The sequence below is a fragment of the Oryctolagus cuniculus genome, chromosome 11, assembly GCF_051225735.1.
Source record: "Oryctolagus cuniculus isolate XC-2025 breed Fujian yellow rabbit chromosome 11, ASM5122573v1, whole genome shotgun sequence".
NCBI lineage: Eukaryota > Metazoa > Chordata > Mammalia > Lagomorpha > Leporidae > Oryctolagus > Oryctolagus cuniculus.
Genome location: NC_142877.1, coordinates 118,846,106 through 118,865,177, shown reverse-complemented (window position 1 = coordinate 118,865,177; position 19,072 = coordinate 118,846,106). Strand labels below are relative to the sequence as shown.

The following is a 19,072-nucleotide window of genomic DNA, read 5'->3' as shown; positions in this document are numbered from 1 at the left end:
CGCCCCAAGGAGGACCGCACGCCAGCTGGAAACCAACATTTTATTACGCTCTCGCAGGCCCCGAGGGGTCTCATCCAGTAGACTCTGCTGCGGACATCGCAGCCACGGGGGTGTGGCCAGCACTCCCCCCACTGCCTGCTCCTGGCGGGCGGGGTCTCGGGGTGGGCAGTTAGCCCCCCGGAGGTTCAGGAATTCATGGACTTAGAAAACAAAACCAACAAGTGCTCAGCAGTGTCCCAGCACTGAGTTTAAATACAAAACGGCAATAGGAAACGGGTCAGTTAAAAAGGCGCAGAGGCCCTGGGGGCCGCGGGGCGGGGGCCAGCCCTGCCCTGGGAGGGGCCTCACTGCAGCAGGAGCAGCAGCCCCCCGCCCAGCAGCAGCAGCAGCAGCAGCAGCGGCGGCTCCAGGGACGCCTGCGGATGGACGAGGCGGGGGATGAGGCCCTGGCCCAGCCACACGGGGCGCCCCACCCGCAGCCGGGAGGCAGGGGAGGGGAGGGGAGGGGAGGGGAGGCACCGGCGGGCCAGCTGAGGGTGGGCACGCGGGCTGGTCAGCAGTGCTGCTCCGGGTGGCAGCCGACTGGTCTCAGGCTTACGTCCACCCAGCTAGCCTGGGCACCGACCCAGAGGCCTGCAGGACCAGGCTGGGGTGGGCACAGTCGCAAACCGGACAGGCAGAAGCGGCTCCAAGGGGCCCCCCAAGCTCTTACCCAGGGGCTCCAGAGCTTTACGAGGCTGGCAAGGTGGAGCCCCACGCTTCCGAGAACACCCGTGACGCCCGTCTGGCTGTAGGTGAAGGCCAAGCTGTAAGACGGAACAAGCAGCCGGGCAGAGGTGTACTGTCGGGGCTGGGGGCCCACGGGGGCAGGGAGCGCCCCCCCCAGCTCTCCCCAGAGGGCCTGCCCCCTCAGCCAGCGTTTCCCTACCCACCACCACCGCCTGGGCTGTGCGCTCAGCTGCTGGGGCAGGGGCTCAGGAGCCACCCTCAGGGTCTGGGGCTGGTTAAGGGTTCACGGCCTGCCTGGGTGCTGAGGCCAGTTCCTCCTGTGGCTTCCTGCGGGCCAGCCCTGTGCTGGATTCCGGGTCTCCACTTGCTGCCCAGGGCCCTCCCCAGGTGGAAAAAGCCTGGGTCAGGCGTGGGCTCCTCACCTGTGCATGGCCACCCCGGGCAGCTGGGCCAGGTGGAGGCCCCGGACATGCAGGTCCATCTCGTCGCCAATGTACGCCAGCCTCAGGGCCACCTGGTTACTGCGGAGAAGGCAGGGCTGTAGGCCGCACCCACCCGGGCTCCCGCCTCGCCCTAGGGACGTCCTCAAGCCCAGCCACAGGTGGACTCTGAGGGCAGCTCCTTAAAGGCCCCTCTGCTGGACGAACCATGAGGGGACCTGGCTGGGGGAGGGGAGGGCTCTGCAGGCCTAGTGGCCATCCCAGCGGGGGGCAGGGGCACGAGTGCTCTCCCTCCATGCCCTGGATGGCCCCGGGACAGTGGCCAAGGGTGCTGAGCCGCTGGCCTCCCTCGGAGCCCCCGTCCTGAAACCACCCTGTCATCGCCCCTCAGAAGGGGGCGGCTAACAAGTCCCTGAGTGACATGGGTGCAGGTGCACGTGCAGACCGAAACCAAGACCCCTCCCGCACGCCCCACATTCCATCCCAGTGAGCTCGGCTCTGCTGGGAAGTCCCGGATGGGCGGCTCAGGTGCACCACAGCCCCACCCTTCCATCCCCCTGGCCTTTGTTCCAGGCGATGAGGACCTCTGGCTGACCCTGTCACCAGGAGGTAAGACCACTGCCCCAGGGCTGGCGGGGGGGGAGACAGCCGCTGACCTTCAGGCCCCTGAGTCCTGAGACCCAACCAGCCCCACCCCAGAGCCCTGGAGCCGCCTCTGGCTGAGGGCCCGGCCCCCAGGGGGCAGCACCAGCAGGCCGGCGGGAAGGCGTGGCGTGTGCTGGGATGGCTGGGCTGAGGGCCCCTGCTGCCCGGGGCCCCCGTCAGGCCTAGGAAGAACCCCTCCTCCCCTCAGTGGCTCCTCAGGCCCTCTCTGGCATTTCAGGTTTTCTAAGCCTAGATTCGTGTGCCCTCATAGGCCAGGATGGCCAGCAGCGTGGGGAAGGCCTCCGTCCAGCTCCCCGGGCTGACCACTTGAGCCGTTCTGATGGCCAGTGCCGTGGTCCATCTTGGGTGTGGACATCTGGAAGCCGAGGGTCCCCCTGAGATCTGGGACCAGAGCCGAGCAGGTGCACTGCCAAGCTGCTGGCCCAGGGCACGTCTCTGCAGCCCCAGTGGGGGAGGCCACCTGCAGCAGTCCCCTCCCCTACAAAGCCACTGGCACCCACCTGCCCTCGAGGCACTCCATGAGATCCAAGTCCCCTTCCTCCACGGGACGGGTCAGGCCGGGAACTTCCGCCGTCAACAGAGGTTCTGGGACCTGCTCATCCAGGAGGGCTTCCTGGAAGAGGTCCCTGGAGCCAGGTCTGACTTCAGACATCTCTGGGGAGAAAAGCCAAGAGGGTTACGGGAGCCCAGGACGTTGTAACACTGGGGCTCGGGGCAGAGGCCTTGGAGGTGAGCTAACCTTCTGCCCTCCTGTGTCCCCCAGAGCCAGCACGAAGTCCCTTCTCCCGTGAAGGCTGTCACTGCACACTGCCCACTGCGTGGAGCCCAGGGAGCGCCAGGCTTCCAGCCAGGGCCGGCCCTGCGCACGCCGCCTCCCCCCAGCCCAGCACCATCAGCTCCCCGGGCCTCGCTGAAGCTGACCGGGGCATTGGCCAGGCTCGTCTCTCGTCACTTCATCCCAGGCTTGGGACGGTGAGGAGAGGTGGCCACCCCGTTCTAGTCCCGCCCCGCGCAGGCCGTGCGCCTCTGGGCAGGTCGCTCCGCCTCTCTGCACCCAAGTGCAGACGGCCAAAGCCAGGCGCCGACCCGGAGAGCCCCGCCCCCACCGCCAGCAGAGGGCGCCGAGCCTGCTCCGCGGGCTGGGCCTGGGCCTCCTGGCTGACAAGGGCCCTGCTGCCTCTGGGGTGGTCCTGCCGCTTTTTCCTCCGCGACTCGTGACCCTCCTGTGCCTCCTTTTCCCACTGGTTCGAGTCCTGGCTGCTCCACTTCCCATCCAGCTCCCTGCTAATGCACCCAGGAAAGCAACGAAAGACGGCCCAAATGCCTGGGCTCCCGCACCCGCGTGGCAGAAGTGGAGGGAGGGCTGACGCCGGCGTGGAGCCGGAACTGCAGCAGCCGCAGCCACACGGCCCCGAGGCGGGGTCCGGGCCCCGCGTGGGGGCCACCGCGGCAGTGCCAGCGTGGCTCCGCTCCACGCGCGCAGAGCCCCGCCGCATCAGCGGCCGGCACGTCAAGAGGCAAGGAGGATTCGTCGCTGCTTCTGCCCAGCTCGGGAGGAGGAGCCCCTGGCGCGACCGAAGCCAGAGCGCTTTGGGGCCAGGCTTGCCGCTTCTAACAGCTGTCCCCCGAGCCCCAGCCGGGTCCCTGGGGAACCCCGTTAGTACCTGCCCACGGCCAGGACCCAGGGACCTGCCCTGGTCCGCCACCTGTTGCATCACCACACTGGGGACCAAGGGCCCAGCACCTAGCCCCAGGGCCACACTCGGCCAAGCCCGGTGCGCCATTCCCCGCGGCAGGCCCTCCCGAGAGCAACAGCTGGAACCCCCACGTCGGGAAGCGTGATGGTGGCGCAGCAGCCTGCGGCACAGCCGCCGTGCTTTGCCCCACACTGCGCCGAGCAGCCTGAGGCGCAAGCACAGCGGCGCTAACGCGACAGGAACCACAAGGCCGGGTCCGCCCCGACTGATGCCGTCGGCCCCTCCGTCTCCCCAGCGGTGAACCGGGTTTGATGGGGAGTGCCCGCGGACGGCCGCTGGCAGTGACCAAAGAAACCCCCTCCAAGTCCACGAACGCAGGAGGGGAAGGCGGCCGTGTCCCGAGGCCCCTGCCCCCCTGCTGTGGACCGGACATCGCCGACTTGGGATGTGTTCAGATACCGGCCTGTCTGCCTCTCCACAGGGGATGGGACCCCCCCCCCCAGAATCCACCTGTGGCGCACACGCCTTGGACACACAGCCTGTAATCCACACCACACTTGGGGTGATTGTGCGCATGAAATTTATACCCTGAGCCAGCAGGCTGTGCCATCATCCAAGCCTCAAATTTTGCAGCATTTCAGGGTTTGGGTTCGGGCTGCACGACCTGTACCCCAACTCATTTTCTCGCAGCGACACCTTGGGGTCCCCCGCACCTGTACTTCCTCACTTCCGGGGCCCTCCCACCACCTCACTGCCTCCTGGCTCAAAGAGGACCCTGGGGCTCGGGGACGTTCACGACTGAGCTGAGGAGGGAGAGCCAAGTCCCCCCCCCCCCAGGCCAGGGGCGCCTCCCTGGGGGTCCCTGAGGCTGGCACAGACACCTGCACTCTAGCATCCAAAGAAGGGGGACGGCTGGAAACACCAACACCAGGCAGGGGCTCCCGGGGACACGGAGGTGACCACCAGGGTCGTGGGGCTCGCTCCAGGCAGGTTCTCAACAGCACACGGAAACACGTGCCGTGCAGGTGGGTGCACACGGTGGTGTCATCAGCCAGGCCCGAGCACCCGGTGGGGGGTGCCCACGACAGCCTGGGAAAGCTCCCAAGGACAGCACTGTTCTCCCTCCTGGCATGGGAGGGAAGAAAAAGAAATGCCCAGAACTCCCGTCCCTGAGGGCTCAGCATCCTAAGGCGCCCAGATGCTGATGTCTGCTCCGTCTAGGCCTAGGAGAGCAGGAGGAGCTGGAGGGATCAGAGGCATAAACACAGCCGTGCAGGCCACAAAGAACCCGCACCTGCCGGCGCCACCTTCCCCACAGGCGCAGAGCGCGCGGGGCGGGGGAGGGGCTCCCACCTGCGGAGGGCACCTGCTGGCGCTGACAGCTCCAGGCCCCGGCCCTGCAACACCTCTGACCACCAGGCGGGGGCGTCCGTGAGAACGCGAGTACTCTTCCCGGGTCCCCGGGGGCCACCGTTCTCTGACTTCTCTGTCCCTGCCACTCCCCACCGTTGGGGAGGGGAACGAGGGAGAGGGCAGGACCCCGCACCCTCAGGACCTCAGCCAATACCGAAGGAAAAGGCCCAGCGTCAGAGGCCGACGCACTGGGCTCCTCTGCAGCCCACCTGAGCCAACTCAGATCTGCAGACGTGAATGTCCACGGGCGTCCTTCAAAGAGTTCCTGGAAATGAAATTCTAAAGAATTTGGTGGGGGGCTGGCACTGTGGCGTAGCAGGTTAAGCCGCAGCCTGCAGTGCCGGCATCCCACATGGGTGGGTTTGAGACCCGGCTGCTCCTCTTCCTTCCCTCCCACTTCCAGTCAAGCTCTCTGCTGTGGCCTGGGAGGGCAGTAGAGGATGGCCCAAGTCCTTGGGCCCCTGCACCTGCATGGGAGACCCAGAGGAAGCTCCTGGCTCCTGGCTTCAGATTGGCGCAGCTCTGGCTGCTGCGGCCAATTGGGGAGTGAACCAGCAGATGGAAAATGGAAGATTCTCTCTCTCTCTCTCTCTCTCTGCATAATTCTGAGTTTCAAATCAATAAATATTTTTAAAAGGGGAGGGCACAAAATTTCTGCCTAAAACGATGGGGCCGGTGTTGTGGCCCAGGGGTTGAGCCACTGCCTGCGGTGCCACCACCCTGCATCAGAGCGCACACTGGAGTCCCAGCTGCTGCACCTGCTAACGCGCCTGGGAAAGCAGCAGAGGACGGTCCACGTGCTGGGCCCCTGCCCCACATCGGAGACCTGGATGGAGTCCCACGCTCCTGGCTTCCGCCTGGCCCAGCTCCAGCTGTTGTGGCCGTTTGGGGAGTGAACCAGCAGATGGAAGACCTCTCACTCTTACTGACACTCTCTTTCAAAGAAATGTCTTTTTTTTTTTTTTTAAAGAAAGCTATTTGAAAGGCAGACTAGAGAGGAGAGACAGATCTTCCATCTTCTGGTTCACTCCTCAGAGGGCTGCAAGGGCTGGGCCGGGCCAAGGCTCCCCACAGTCCTCAGCTGCAGGAGGGGGCGTGTCTATGCAAACACTCATTTCCCCGGGGAAAGCAGTTTCCGCCCTCATTTGCATATCCCCTCCCCCCACGCCTCCTAGTGGCTTTGGTGCCTGGAGGGTGGCAGTGGGGCCGCAGCCCTGACCCAGGGTTCCCACCGCCTACCCGCACACTGCCTCAATTCACAGGGAAGACAGCTACACCCAGCCCCAAGGTTGCTGCCCCAGTTTCCCTATCTGTGTTAAGTGGATAAGGGTCCAGCACTCATGGCCCCCTCCCAGTCCTGGGTGCTGGTCTCAGGACATGCTCCACGCAGGACCCCGCGTCCACACCACAGGGGTGACCAGATCCCGGCCTGTCACCATCGGCCCCCTGCGCCATGACCGGATCCCGGCCTGTCACCATCGTCCCCCTGCGCCACGCCCCAGGATTCAGCCCTGACCAACAGCAGCTCAGTGCTCTGGCCTCTGGCCACGCTGGCCGAGGCGCAGTCTTGGTCACCTCCTGCCTGCACCCCCTCGGGCTGCCTCACTGGTCCCCAGCCTTGAGCTGGGTGCTCTCCCGTGTGACCTGGGCCAGGTGGCAGCCACAGCGGGGCTCCTCAGGCCCTTTGAGGGCCGTGCCACTGCCACCAACAAAAGGGCCCCACCCGGCTTCTGGCCCCCTGCCCAGACCACACTCAGGAACATGTGCTTCCGTGGACAGTGCCTGGACACCTTGCAGCTCGGGGCCTCTGCACCTGCAACCCCTGGCCGGCCCTGCGGTCCCTGAAGAGCCGAGTGCAGCCTCGCCCTCCTGCCCCCGTGCCCGCAGTCTGCCTGGGGTCCTCCCGGGGTTCCCATAGCCCCAGTCTCTGCCTCCAACCCACCACGGCTTAGAGCACAGACAGCCCGGGAACACGCGTGCTGGGTGTCTGGGCACGGCCCGGGAACACGCGTGCTGGGTGTCTGGGCACGGCCCGGGAACACGCGTGCTGGGTGCCTGGGCACGGCCCGGGAACACGCGTGCTGGGTGTCTGGGCACGGCCCGGGAACACGCGTGCTGGGTGTCTGGGCACGGCCCGGGAACACGCGTGCTGGGTGTCTGCGCACGGCCCGGGAACACGCGTGCTGGATGCCTGCGCACGGCCCGGGAACACGCGTGCTGGGTGTCTGCGCACGGCCCGGGAACACGCGTGCTGGATGTCTGCGCACGGCCCGGGAACACGCGTGCTGGGTGTCTGCGCACGGCCCGGGAACACGCGTGCTGGGTGTCTGGGCCAGTCAAGGACCTGTCCAAGGGGCTGTGGCCACTGGGCCACCACCGGGGTAGCAGCTACTAGGAGCCACAGTGCGCATTTCCGTCCCCAGAGCAGACAAGCGTCTGATGGCCAGAGGACTCGCCCAGGTCTCTGCAGCTGCAGCCCCGGGAAACTGGACTGAGCTGGTTTTCAGCTTGAGGTTTTTTTTTTCCCAGTAAATTTGCAAATGAGGAGCTGAAAAGCCTTTGCTGGTGGAACCTCTGCCCATCCACAGCCCCCTCCCGGGGTGGGGGTGCGGGGCCCACGCTGCCCCTCCTACACTCAGTGGAAAAACCGGCCCCCGCCAGGAGCCCAGCCTCACCCACAGAGGTCGGATGCAAATCGGGTGGCGCTACACCCACGTCTGCAGGCACCTGCATGGAGGTCTCCACAGCTCCCCCGGGGCGCGGGCAGAGGCGGCTCCCTCCCGAGCTCAAGGCCAGCAGAGGGGCCCAGACTGCCAGGGCGGGGGACGAGCCCCGGTGGGGACCCTCAAGCCCACCTCACACTCTGTCTTGCTGCAGCCAAGCCTGCAAGATTCTCACCTCACAGAGGGGCAAACGGGAGTAGAAGGGTCAGAGTGGGACCAAGGGAGGCTCGGCGGGGCGGCCCCGGCTGAGAAACTGGTCCCCAGCCTTCTCAGCCTCCCTGGTCACCAGCCTGGCCCTGGACCGTGAATGAGGGTGAGGGGACACAAAGCGCCTGCAGCGTGGCCAGCTCACCTCGCAGCCTGGGCTTCCAGCCCCAGCTCTGCCTCTGCTGTGTGACCGCAGGTCAGTCACCGGCCCTCTCTGAGCTATCTCCTGTGGCACTGCCTCCCGCCAGGCTGCAGGATACATTGTGGCTTACTCCTGCCCAGACAGAATCAACACCCGGCAAGGGAGCCCGAGCCGGCTCTGCAGCCCAGGGCCAGCAAGTTCCACCTCTCTCCAGGCCACCTGGGCAGTATCTCCCAGCGTCCCACGCACGCCCTCTGCAGCCACGCAGCCACGCAGGTACCTGGCCACCCGCAACAACCCAGCTGCTGCAGGGACCCAGGAGGAGCGGACAGTTTGTAACTCCTGCTTCCTGTTTGGTAAACAGAGCCACTCTCAGAGGAGAGGGCGTGGGAGGGACACTAGTTTGTACCAAGTAATTCTTTTGTGAACTTGAATTCTTATTCTCACCGGTGGCTGGCAACATGAACTCAAAAAGCACAAAGTAGACTTGTTAATGGCATGAATTTCTCTGAGATGGACACATCTGTGAGGTCTCCTTCGCAAGGTCAAAGCTCCCAGGACCCAAGCGCTCCCGCCCACCCAGCCAGTGGAGCTCAGGGGAGCAGCTCCAGGCCCAGCCCGCCCCAGGAACCTGAGGGTGCCCAGAACAGCGAAGTTTCCATAAGTGATGGAGAAATAAGTGGGCAGAAGGCAGAAGAGAGGGAGGGGAAGAGAAGTCAATTTCTTTTTTAAAGAACTATTTATTGGGGCCAGCACTGTGACGTAGTGGGTAAAGCCGCTGCCTGCAGTGCCGGCATCCCACATGGGCACTGGTTCTAGTCCCGGCTGCTCCACTTCTGATCCAGCTTTCTGATATGGCCTGGGAAAGCAGTGGAGGGTGGCCCAGGTCCTTGGGCCCCTGCACCCGCATGGGAGACCCGGAGGAAGCTCCTGGCTCCTGGCTCCAGATCGGCGCAGTTACAGCTGTTGCAGCCATTTGGGGAGTAAACCAGCAGACAAAAGATCTCTCTCTCTCTGCCTCTCTGTAAGTTTGCCATTCAAATAAATAAGTCTTAAAAAAAGTTTTACTTAAGCAAAAAGCAAAAAAAAAAAAACTATTTTAAAAAAAGATGTATTTATTTGCAAGGCAGAGTGAGAGATCTTCCTGCTGGCTCACTCCTCAAATGGCCACAGCAGCCAGGACTGGACGAGGCTGCAGCCAGGCCCCCACCGGGGTCCCCCACGTGGGCGCAGGGGTCCAAGCACCTCCGCCGCCTCCCCTGGCCATCAGGCAGGGACTTCCGGGGGAGGGGCACAGGTGGAAGTGGCGCTCGGCCCTCAGTCCCACCCCCACCCCTGCAGCGCAGCCCTGCTGGCGCCTGGGATCACACAGGTGCTGGCCTGACGCACCTGAACCAAGGTACAGGCTGAGCCCGGGGCCACGCCCCTCTCGCACAACTCCAGGCCGTGGGGACCTCAGCGTGGCTCCTCACTCCCGGAGAAGCCACCTTCCCGGCATCCCAAGAGCACGGGCCTCCCCTGGAGAGAGCGTCTGCCCATTTCACAGATGGGGACACCGCGGGGCAGAGCCAAAGGCCACCGCCAGCCTCCACGACACGCTGGCCCGGCAACGCGGCGGGACACAGGCCGCGTGGGAGCAAACTCGGAAACAGTCTGTTTGAGGCCTGAAACGCCAAACGGTTTGTCCTGCGCTCCGCCCGGACGGAAGCAGCTGCTTGGCACCCGCCCTGGGACTGGGTGGGGCGTCTGTCCCGAGAGCCTGCCTCGCCCTTGCAAGTGCCCAGCCGCAGCTCGGCCCTCCGCGGGGCGGCACACCGGCCCCGGGTACAGCCGGCGAAAGCAAGAATGGTGTCCAGAGTGGCCGGTCTGAGGTCCCCGCTGTGGCCCCCAGGCCTCTGCCCAAGCTTCCTCATGGCCAGTGTCCAGCAAACTCCCACCCGGACTGGGGCGCAAACGCTGCCCCTCTGAGAAGCCCCCCGACCCCCACAAGACAAGCAGAGGAGTTCCAGTCCCATGGCTGCCCTGATTCTCGGCACAGCGCCACGTCCCACCGCCGCACCCCTGCAGGGAGCTGCTCAGGTCCGACTGCAGCCCCGCCTCACCCTGGCCCCTCTGCGGACCAGCAAGCAAATGCAAAACCAGCGCCCTGGAGGCCGGCGCTGTGCACAGCGGGTAAAGCCGCCGCCTGCAGTGTGGGCATCCCATGTGGGCGCCGGTTCAAGTCCTGGCTGCTCCGCTTCTGATCCAGCTCTCTGGCCTGGGAAAGCAGTGGAAGATGCCCAAGTGCTTGGGCCCCTGCACCCACGTGGGAGACCAGGAAGAAGCTCCTGGCTTTGGATCGGCGCAGCTGCAGCCATTTGGGGAGTGACCCAGCAGATGGAAGACCTTTCTCTCTGTCTCTCCCTTTCTATGTAATTCTACTTCTCAAATATATAAAATCTTCAAAAAAGTTAAGATCATGCAAGAACGAAGCTAAAAATCGGTTCTGGATCAAAAATTGTGAAGCCCACACATATCATTTCTTCATGGTGCCCACTTCGCATGAACTCCCGCAGGCCACTCCTACTCAGATTTCAGACTTTTCCCTTAAATGCCCTTCCCTTGCATTTCCTCTCCTGTGTGCTGGGGCAGGCTGGGCGCTGCCCTGCAGGTGAGGCACTGAGCAGGAGGGAGGGGGCCTCGGGGGGCCGCAGGAAAGCCACACAACTGTGTCTCCGCCTCCTCCTCTGTAAACCCACCTGTGGGGGGCGGGGCTGGGGCCCCCCAGGATAGCCCAGGGCAGCAGTGACAGGTGAGGCAGCTTTTAAACCCAGAGCCGACAAGGGGAAGACCGAAGCCGCTGCCCTGTGTCCCTGCAGCGGGGCAGGTCTGCCGGCCGCTCACGGCCCCCAGCTACAGCGGAACAAAACAGCGCGGAGAAGGATCTGGGAGCGCACTCGGGCGTCCCCTTTGAACCCCGCAATGGAATCACAGGGTGGGGGGCGGGAGGCAGACGCCAGCTTTCAGTCGTAGGCTCGCGCCGTGGCCCAAGTGTGTGCAACTCCCTCTGTGATGGATGCCAGGCAGCCCAACCCCCAGCAGTCAACACGCGTGTGGCCCTGGTCCCCGCACCTCTCTGGCGTGCCCGTGGGACGGCAGCTATGACGCACAAGCGGAGGCCCTGAAACCCTCCGGGGGCTCTGAGAGCCGAGGCAGGCTGCTCGCGGACGCCCAGCTGTCCTGCACCTCCTGCAGGTGCGCCCGTGTGGGGCGGGGCACAGCGCCCGCTGGGGGAGGGCGAGGTTTCGGTTTCCATTTCACCAGGCACCGTGGAGTTGAGGCCCCGAGAGTCTGGGTTTGTGCCTGTCTCTCCCTTATGGAAGAAACCAGAACCAGCACCCACCCCCACCCACCCCAGGATGGAGCTGAGCCCACCCATGTCCCAGTTCCTGGGGGCACCGGCTGGACCGCAAGTTCCCAAGCCACTCTGGGCCCAACTGCGCCTCTGTAAAACGAGTTGGGGAGAGACTTTCCGGTTCATCCTTTCCTGCGCCCACAGTTAGCAAAATATTCATCAGACGAGTCATTGTCTCGACTGCCTTTGAAATGAGCCCAGAAAGGGGCACCTGTGCGGCCCCAGCACTTCCCAGTGCGGCCGAGGGCCAGGGCCCTGGAGCAGGTGTCTCAGGTGCGCTGGGCCTGAGGCTATGAGCCGCACCTGCTGCACACAGGTGCCCAGAGGCAGCCCAGGGCCAAGGTCTCCGTCCTGCCTCCCTAGGTTCCGGGGCTCCCCACGGGCATCACCCCGCCCTTCCCCACACCCCAATCCTGCTGCCAGCAAAGGCTCCAAGCCCCCTCCCAGGACAGAACTGACTGGCACTCGGCACCGCTGAGCGCCCTGGGTCAACCGCGGGGCTGGGCGCCTGGCCCATCATGGTCCTGTCCGTGTTTGCCTGTGTGTCCGCCCGGGCCTCTGCAGAGCAAGGACCCCAGGACCAGGCAGCTTTCATCCAAGGGGCGTGAAGGAGGGCTGCAGTGAGCCGGGCACGGGGCTCGCGGGGCAGGGGCTCGGGGCTGGGCACCACCCCGCGGGGCCTCGGCGCCACCTGCACAAGGCACAGCCCTGAGAAGGCGGCGCGCTGTATGCACTGTGTACACTACGCGCTCACAAGGGCTCATTCGGCCAGCCTGGAGTAGGGAGGGAGGGGCGTACCCCAGTCTGTCCGTGGGGAATCTCCCCTCATCCGACAGCCGCTTCGCGCTCGCCTCAGCCCAGGCCATGGACACACCCGAGTGATGTCGTCTGGGGAACCCGGGCTCCTGCCCCTGGAAGTCCCAGCGGCCCTCAGCAGAGCCCCTGGGGGCCTTCCTCTGCCACTTGGGTCTGGGAACTGCGTGTGGAGTCCTCGCGCACCCTCAGGGAAAGAGGCTCGCTGTGCAGTGCCTGGCAGGGCCCGGGGGCTGTTTTGCGTTGTCACATCCTAATATTGACACTGGGGACATCAGCTGCCTCCTGTGCCCGCCCTGGGGCCTCCCCGGCAGCTCAGAGCCACAGAGGAGCGCGGGCTGGGACCGACGTGCGCGCTTGTGTGCCTTTCCCAGGGCCCAGCCCCGCCAGCCAGTGCCAGAACGAGGGGGCGCCCGGGAGGCAGCAACACATGGCCGCCGCCACGCACACCCACCCCCCGCGGGCTTCCTGGGGGCCAGCGATCGACCTGAGCAGAGGAAAACGGCCGGACTCCTGTGTGTCCACAGCAGGGGCGGCCAGAACCCAGAAACAAGATGCTGTCCAGGGAGGGGCGAGGCCACCACCCGCCGGGGTCCCCTCCAAGCCCCCTCCCCCTGGCTCTCCAGAGAGGCAGCGGGACGGTCACTGGCGGCCTCCCGTCCCCGTGCAGCCCAGTGGACCCACCACTCACTAGAAGCTGCCCGCCTCCGAGCACACAAGGTCCGGGACGGCCTCACCCAGGCTCGGCATCCTCAGGACAGCAGAGCAAGGGGCTGGGGGGGGGCAATCATGGAGGACTCCTCAGAGGTGGTGGCAGTGGGCTCAGGTAGCAAAGGATAAGACGTCAGCTGCCCACAGGGACGGCGCTAAGTGTGTCCCTCCAGTGACCTGCTACTCCCGCGGGAAGCCCCACATCCCTGGTGCTTGGGGAAACGTTCCCGCCAAAGGGCAAGCCGCCGCAGACAGCACGGGGTGCTCACGTGAGCAGGGCGTTCAGACTAGGCACCCCAGCCTGCAGCCGGTCCCCCGGACACATCAGAGCACCAGTGAGCAAGACCCATAAAACCCAACCCTGGCCAGGCTGCGAAGCCGGCACCGCCGAGCACGCAACAGCCCCGGCGCCCTGGGGCCCAGGCCCGGCAGGCTTCACCGGCAGAAGCTCACACCCACTGTGGCGCCCCAGGAAGTGGAAACGGAACCCGACTACGGGGTGCAGAGCGGGCGCGCCTGGGACCCCGCCATGCTGCAATCCCGGTGGCCTGAAGGGAAGCACCCATCTGTGGCCACGGGCGCCCAGACCACCTGGGGACTCCTCCAGCCAGGCCTTGCACCCCAGAACTGGGGGCAGGAGCGGAGCCACGGCCAAGTGCAACCAGGTATGTGCACCTGCCCCAGCCCTGGAGACTGGAATGCAGGCCCAGCCAAGGACTCCCTGCTGCCTCTCCTGGGAGGGCCGCGGACACTGGCACCACCCACGAGAGCTTATCCCAGAGCTAAGGAGGCGCTTAATCGGCTCCTAAAACAGGCTGGGCTGGCGCTGTGGGTTAAGCTGTCATGTCTGCAGCGCCGGTGGGCACCGGTTCGAGTCCCGGCTGCTCTGCTTCGGATCCAGCTCCCTGCCTGGGAAAGCCGTGGAGGATGGCCAAGTGCTTGGGCCCCTGCACCCATGTGGGAGACCAGGAAGAAGCTCCTGGTTCCTGATCAGCCCAGCTCCAGCCGTTGTGGCCATTTGGGAAGTGAACCAGTGGATGGGAAACCTCTCTCTCTTTCTAACTCTGCCTTTCAAATAAATAAAAACACATCTTTAAAAAAGACAATAAAGAAAAAGCAGCCTTCATCAAGGAAGCCACCGGCCGCCCACACCCGCTCCACGCGTTCTTCACCGGAGACCTGGGGAGCCCATTTTACAGACTGGCCAAACTAAGCCTCAGACAGGCACGACAGCAGAGCTGCAAGGCGACTGCAGGGACGGTCTGGCTCTTACTCAGCTTCCAAAAAGGCTCTGGGCTCTGCGCTGGGCGGCCCAGACTTCGCTCAGCCTTGGGAGTCCTTCCCCTTCCTAAAGGGGGCGCACGGAGGCCCCCGTCCCAGGGAGCTGGAGCGCGCAGCGGGCGGCTCGTTCCAGGAAGCCAGGGCAACAATCAACGGTTTGCAAAGCGACCCCCATCAGGGGCTCCAGGCCTGTCCCGGCCGCGCCCGGCGGGCGGTCGGACCCCCGGCCCGCGTTATAAGACGGGGTGCGCGCCGCCGTCCCCCAAGCCCCCCGCGAGGCCGGCGTGGCTCCAAGAAGCCTGCCCGGGTTCCAGCGCCAAGCCCGCGAGGTGTAGGGGGCGCCCCTGGCAGGGGGCACCTGCGCGGGGGCGTGGACAGGTGTGGGCCGGCAGCCGCGCCCGGCTCGCAGCCAAGTTCCTGTTCTGGACTTTTCCGCGCGCCCCGTAATGGAGCCTTCCCCGACCCTTCCGCAGGTGCGCGGCGCCTCCCGGCCCGAAGGGCACAGGTGCCCGGCGCCATCTTCCCTGCTGCCCGGCACGCAGGGGCCGTGTCCTGGCCGCCCTGGGGCCCCGGAGCGCCGGCCGCGTCCCCGGGAGGCCGCGCAGGCAGGCGGAGCAGGGCCCCCCGCGCACCCGGCCCCGCGCGCGGGACGCGCAGCAGCCGCCCCACTGCACAAACGCGGAGACCGAGGCACGCAGGGGTCGGGGTCGCGGCTGGCCCGCGCGCGGGACGGGGACCCGCCGTGGCTCGCCAGGGCGGGGCATCCCGAGTGCGGGTCCCCGGGCTTCCCGGAGCCCAGCGCGGAGCGCGGCGGCCCGAGCGCTTCCCCGCAAGGTGCGGACTCACCTGGCGGCGGCGAGGCGGGGACCGGGCTCACCTGGCGGCGGCGGCGGCTCCAGGCGCGGTATTGTCTGCGCTGGCGGCCGGCGCGGGACCTGATAGGCCCGGCGCGCCCCGCCCGCCCGCCCCGCCCGGCAGCGCCGCCCCGCGCGCTCCGAATGCAGGGACGCGGCGCGTGCGGGACAGCCGGACCCGGGGGTCGCGCCCCGCGCGCCCCGCGGAAGGCTGCTGTCTGGATGCGGCTCGCGCGTGGAGATCATCCCACACCGGGCCGCGGACGCGAAGCCTGGAGGCTTCCTCCTCGCCCGCCCGCCCTGCAGCCTCGGGCCCGCGCCGGCCGCCGACCCCTGCCCCTGCCCCTGCCCCTGCCCCGCGCTCCTGGCCGCAGGGTCCTGCGGCGGGCTGGCAGTGGCGGGGGCGGGCGGTCCAAGTGGAGACCCCGGGAGGCGGGGGCGGGGTCTCGATCCCCAAATGCGGAGGGGAGCGAGCGCAGAATAACAAAGTAACGGCAGTTAGGGTCGCCTGCAGCGCCGCTAGCTTGTTTACCTGTCCGGCTCGGGGGCGGGGCGGGGGCGGGGCGCCGTGGAGACGCCCCTCCCCCTCCGTCCTGGTACCCTGTCCCTCCTCCCTCCGGGGCCCTCCTCCCTCAGTGTTCCCGTCTGTGGAGTGGGACGAGGGCCCGTACCCTGCGCGGGGTCGAGATAAAGCCGAGGTGTAGTTCTGGGGCGTTTTGACCGCTTTCTTCCCCAGTGCTGCCAGGTCCCGGGCTCCCAGACCGTGGCTTGTAGCGCAGGGGGCCTCCCAGTCGGGGGTGGGGGCCTGGTGTCCAGATGCATTTTGTAGGTGAAGACATGGAGACTATGGAGGGGCATGGCGGGGTCTCAGGGCCCAGAGGGGACTCCAGGCGGGGCGCTGTGCACACAGGTGTCCAATAGGCATTAGCGGTACAGACAGAGGACAGAGGCCACTCTGGGGACCCAGAGGGGGGATGAGTGCAAATGCCTGCCTTTGGGGTTCCCAGGTAGCAGCCGGTCACCTGGAGGAAGAGGAGGGAGGAGGCAGCAACGCGCACTTGAATAAGGAGCGCCTGGGTCCAGTGGGCGCGGGCTGGGGGCAGGTAGTAAGGTCACGGTGGCTGCTCAGGGCTGGGGCTCAGCATTTCACTCTGTCGTCCCCTGTGATCCTACGGTGCTGCCCGGGTGCAGCAGCCTCACACGAAGCCCCCGCAGAGAAGGGGGCCCCGCTCAGAGCCCTTCAAGCCCCATACTACAGATGAGCAAACCAAGGCTCTGAGAAGGGCCGCGTGCCGGACCACCCCCAGCCTGTCTGTGGGCACCCGGTCTCCCTGCTGCCGCTGCTGGCCGCGCCCCTCCTGGGCGGCAGTGAGCAGAGTGGGGGCTCAGAGCCAGGGCGCCTGGGCGAGGCCTTGGCAAGGGCTGAACTTGGTGCAGACTTGAGGGCAGTGAGGGTCCGGGCCTCCCGGGACCTGAGCAGGCGGCTCTGCAGCTTCCAGCGAGACCTCAGCCCCCTGCCTGCAGCCAGGAAGGCCAGCGCCGGCGCAGAGGCCGCCTCGTGGGCGCAGAGCCAGGCGGGCTGGGGGCGTCTGCAGGGAGATCTCATGCCCCCTCCAGAATAGGGTCTTGGAGAGGGGACGAATCTGGGGTGCAGGGGTGCAGGGGTTTGAGGCAGCACAGGGGTGAGCATGCCATGTTGGGGGGCACCTGCACCCCTTATCAGAGGGCCTGGGTTCCAGTCCTGGCTCTGCTTCCAACCCCGGCTTCCTGCTGGTGCATCCTAGGGGCAGGGGCAGCAGCTGAGGGATCGGCTACTTGGGTCCCGGCCGCCCACACAGCAGACCCAGATGGGGCTCCTGGCTCCCGGCTTCAGGCTGAGCCAGTCTCGGCTCCTGCAGGCATTTGGAGAGAAGAAACAGCCGCTGGGAGATCTCTGTCTGTCTTTCAAATAAAATACATGAGATGACGCTTTTAAGTGTGTGTTGCGGAAATGCAGCACACATGGCTGGGGAATTCACACACGATCCTCGCTCGAGGGATCACCAGAGGAGTGCAATTGAACGCGCGGCCGAGACGGCCCCATCCAGCCGGCGGGCGTCGTCTCAGAGCTCAGGGCGAGCGGGCGAGGGCGAGCGGTGCGGGCGGCCGTGGCCTCGCCTACCTCGGAGCGCAGCTGGCTCTTCCCAAAGACACAGGCAGAGGCCGGCTCTTCCCTCCCGAGCGGCTGTTGGGGAGAACTTGAGAGTGAACACAGGAGTGCGTCGGTGTTTGTGGTGGTAGTTGGCCAATGTGTAGTGGCAAATGAAAAGCATAGGTCGCTTTGGGGCTAACAGTCCCGGTTTCTGGAATGTTCTCCCAAATACCCCGAAACAGAGGCGTGTGCAAGGGCGCCCACTGCAACCCATCCAGCCACTCACTTCTTCCTCCCACAGCGTTTCCCGGGGAGACAGCCGTGGGCAGGCACGCGGCAGCCAGGCCGTGGAGAGGTGGGAGAGGCCGGCTTCACTGGTGACAGCAACGACGCTACAAGGAAAACAGGGCCACCTTAGCAGGCGGTGGCGGCCCCAGCTCAGAGCCAAAGCAACTTCAGAGACACGCGCTGGGGCCAGAAAACCCGCCGACTGCTGTGACCGAAATAGCCTAACGCCTGGGCCCTGTCAAGGAGACAGAGACCAGGCCCCGTTCCGCCAGACAATGCCAGGAATCCAGGGTCGGAGGGGAGCCTGTATCAGCTGCGGCAGCACGCGGGGGCCTTGGGAGCGGCCCGTGGACGGCCTGCAGCGTGGCCCCCGCTGTGCCCCGCTGGGAGCAGCTCGAGGTCCCAGGTTATCGCTGGAGCCGGGTTTGGCGGGAGGGCCCGGGCCCCTGTGGTGAGGACAGGAAGGAGCCGGGCCCTGCAGAATCTCCTCGGGCCCAGAAATAACATCGCTTCTGACAGCTGGGCTTATCAGAGAGGCTGCAGAGCTTCTCCGAACAATAACGGCTCCCGTGGCTCCGCAGGTGCCCGCACGAGGCTGGGGCGCTGCTCCCACCAGGCTCGCCCTGCCCTGCCCTGGCAGCCCGAGCCGAGCACTCTCCTGCCCTGCGCCCTCAGCAGTGGGCCCCTGAATACCCTCTGCCTCCCCAGGACCACCTGGGAGCTGGGACCGCTGTGCCCACCTTACAGGCCAGCCGGGAAGTGCTGCTCCTGCGCCCCCTGGCGGCGGGAGGTGGGACTCCGGTTCTCATCCCAGGCCTGCCGGTTTCCGGTTCTCCTGTCCACCTCCAGCTGCGACTGAGGGGGACCAAGGCGGGCCTCGCATATTTGCATTTTCCTCTCAGAGGAAATTATTTTATTTGAAGGGCAGAGCTACAGAGAGAGGAAAAGACAGAGAGAGAGATCTTCCCTCCACTGGTTCACTCCCCAGGTGGCTGCAACAGCCAGGACTGGGCCAGACCAAAGCCAGGAGCCAGGAGCTTCATCCGGGTCTCCCACGTGGGTGCAGGAGCCCAAGCACTTGAGCCATCTTCTGCTGCTTTTCTCAGACCATTGGCAGGGAGCTGGATCAGAAGTGGAACAGCCGGGACTTGAACCAGTGCTTGATGGGATGTCCGCACTGTAGGCAGTGGGAAAAACACCTATGCCACAGTGCTGGCACCAGGAAGTAATTTTTTTAAGTTTTATTTATTTCAAGGGCAGAGATATGGAGACAGATGGAGGGCGTGAATGTGCGTTCACTTCCCAAATGCCCACAACGCTAGGGCTGGAGCTGGCTGAAGCCAGGAGCCAGGAGCTCCATCCTCATCTCTCACGGGCTGGCAGGGGCCCAGGCACTTGAGCCATCACCTGCCGCCTTCCCAGGTGCGTTAGCAGGGAGCTGGATCAGAGGCAGAGGAGCTGGGACTCGAACCCAACTCTGTTATGCATTCCAGAGTGTGGGGAGCAATCCGGACTAGACTAAGTTACTGGAATTAAGACTTATTCTATGCATCTGCTCTCCCACAATATGGCGCTGGGAGAGA

General features: G+C 65.6%; 1 protein-coding gene and 1 long non-coding RNA gene across 8 annotated transcripts; both read right to left on the bottom strand.

Annotated features, from left to right (window-relative positions):
- Positions 1-29: 29 nt before the first annotated feature.
- On the bottom strand, positions 30-15,179 carry BIK (BCL2 interacting killer). 2 transcript variants are annotated; one of them, XM_070053012.2, is made up of 5 exons: positions 15,063-15,179; positions 2,336-2,489; positions 1,152-1,250; positions 713-806; positions 30-416 (listed from the first exon to the last, which is right to left on the bottom strand). In XM_070053012.2, the coding sequence occupies exons 2-5, from the start codon at positions 2,485-2,487 to the stop codon at positions 345-347; spliced, it is 417 nt and encodes a 138-aa protein (XP_069909113.2). In that variant the 5' UTR covers positions 2,488-2,489; positions 15,063-15,179; the 3' UTR covers positions 30-344. The 2 variants fall into 2 exon arrangements, with proteins under 2 accessions (XP_069909113.2, XP_069909114.2); XM_070053013.2 differs by having other exon boundaries at positions 209-416; positions 713-788.
- A 1,999-nt stretch (positions 15,180-17,178) lies between these two features.
- On the bottom strand, positions 17,179-18,604 carry LOC149123650 (uncharacterized). Of its 6 annotated transcripts, none has more exons than XR_016216367.1 (3): positions 18,230-18,584; positions 17,488-17,593; positions 17,179-17,294 (listed from the first exon to the last, which is right to left on the bottom strand). It is a non-coding gene; the product is annotated as an uncharacterized LOC149123650 (long non-coding RNA). The 6 variants fall into 6 exon arrangements; XR_016216363.1 differs by having other exon boundaries at positions 17,179-17,307; positions 18,230-18,581; XR_016216366.1 differs by having other exon boundaries at positions 17,179-17,307; positions 18,183-18,232.
- Between the last annotated feature and the right edge of the window lie 468 nt (positions 18,605-19,072).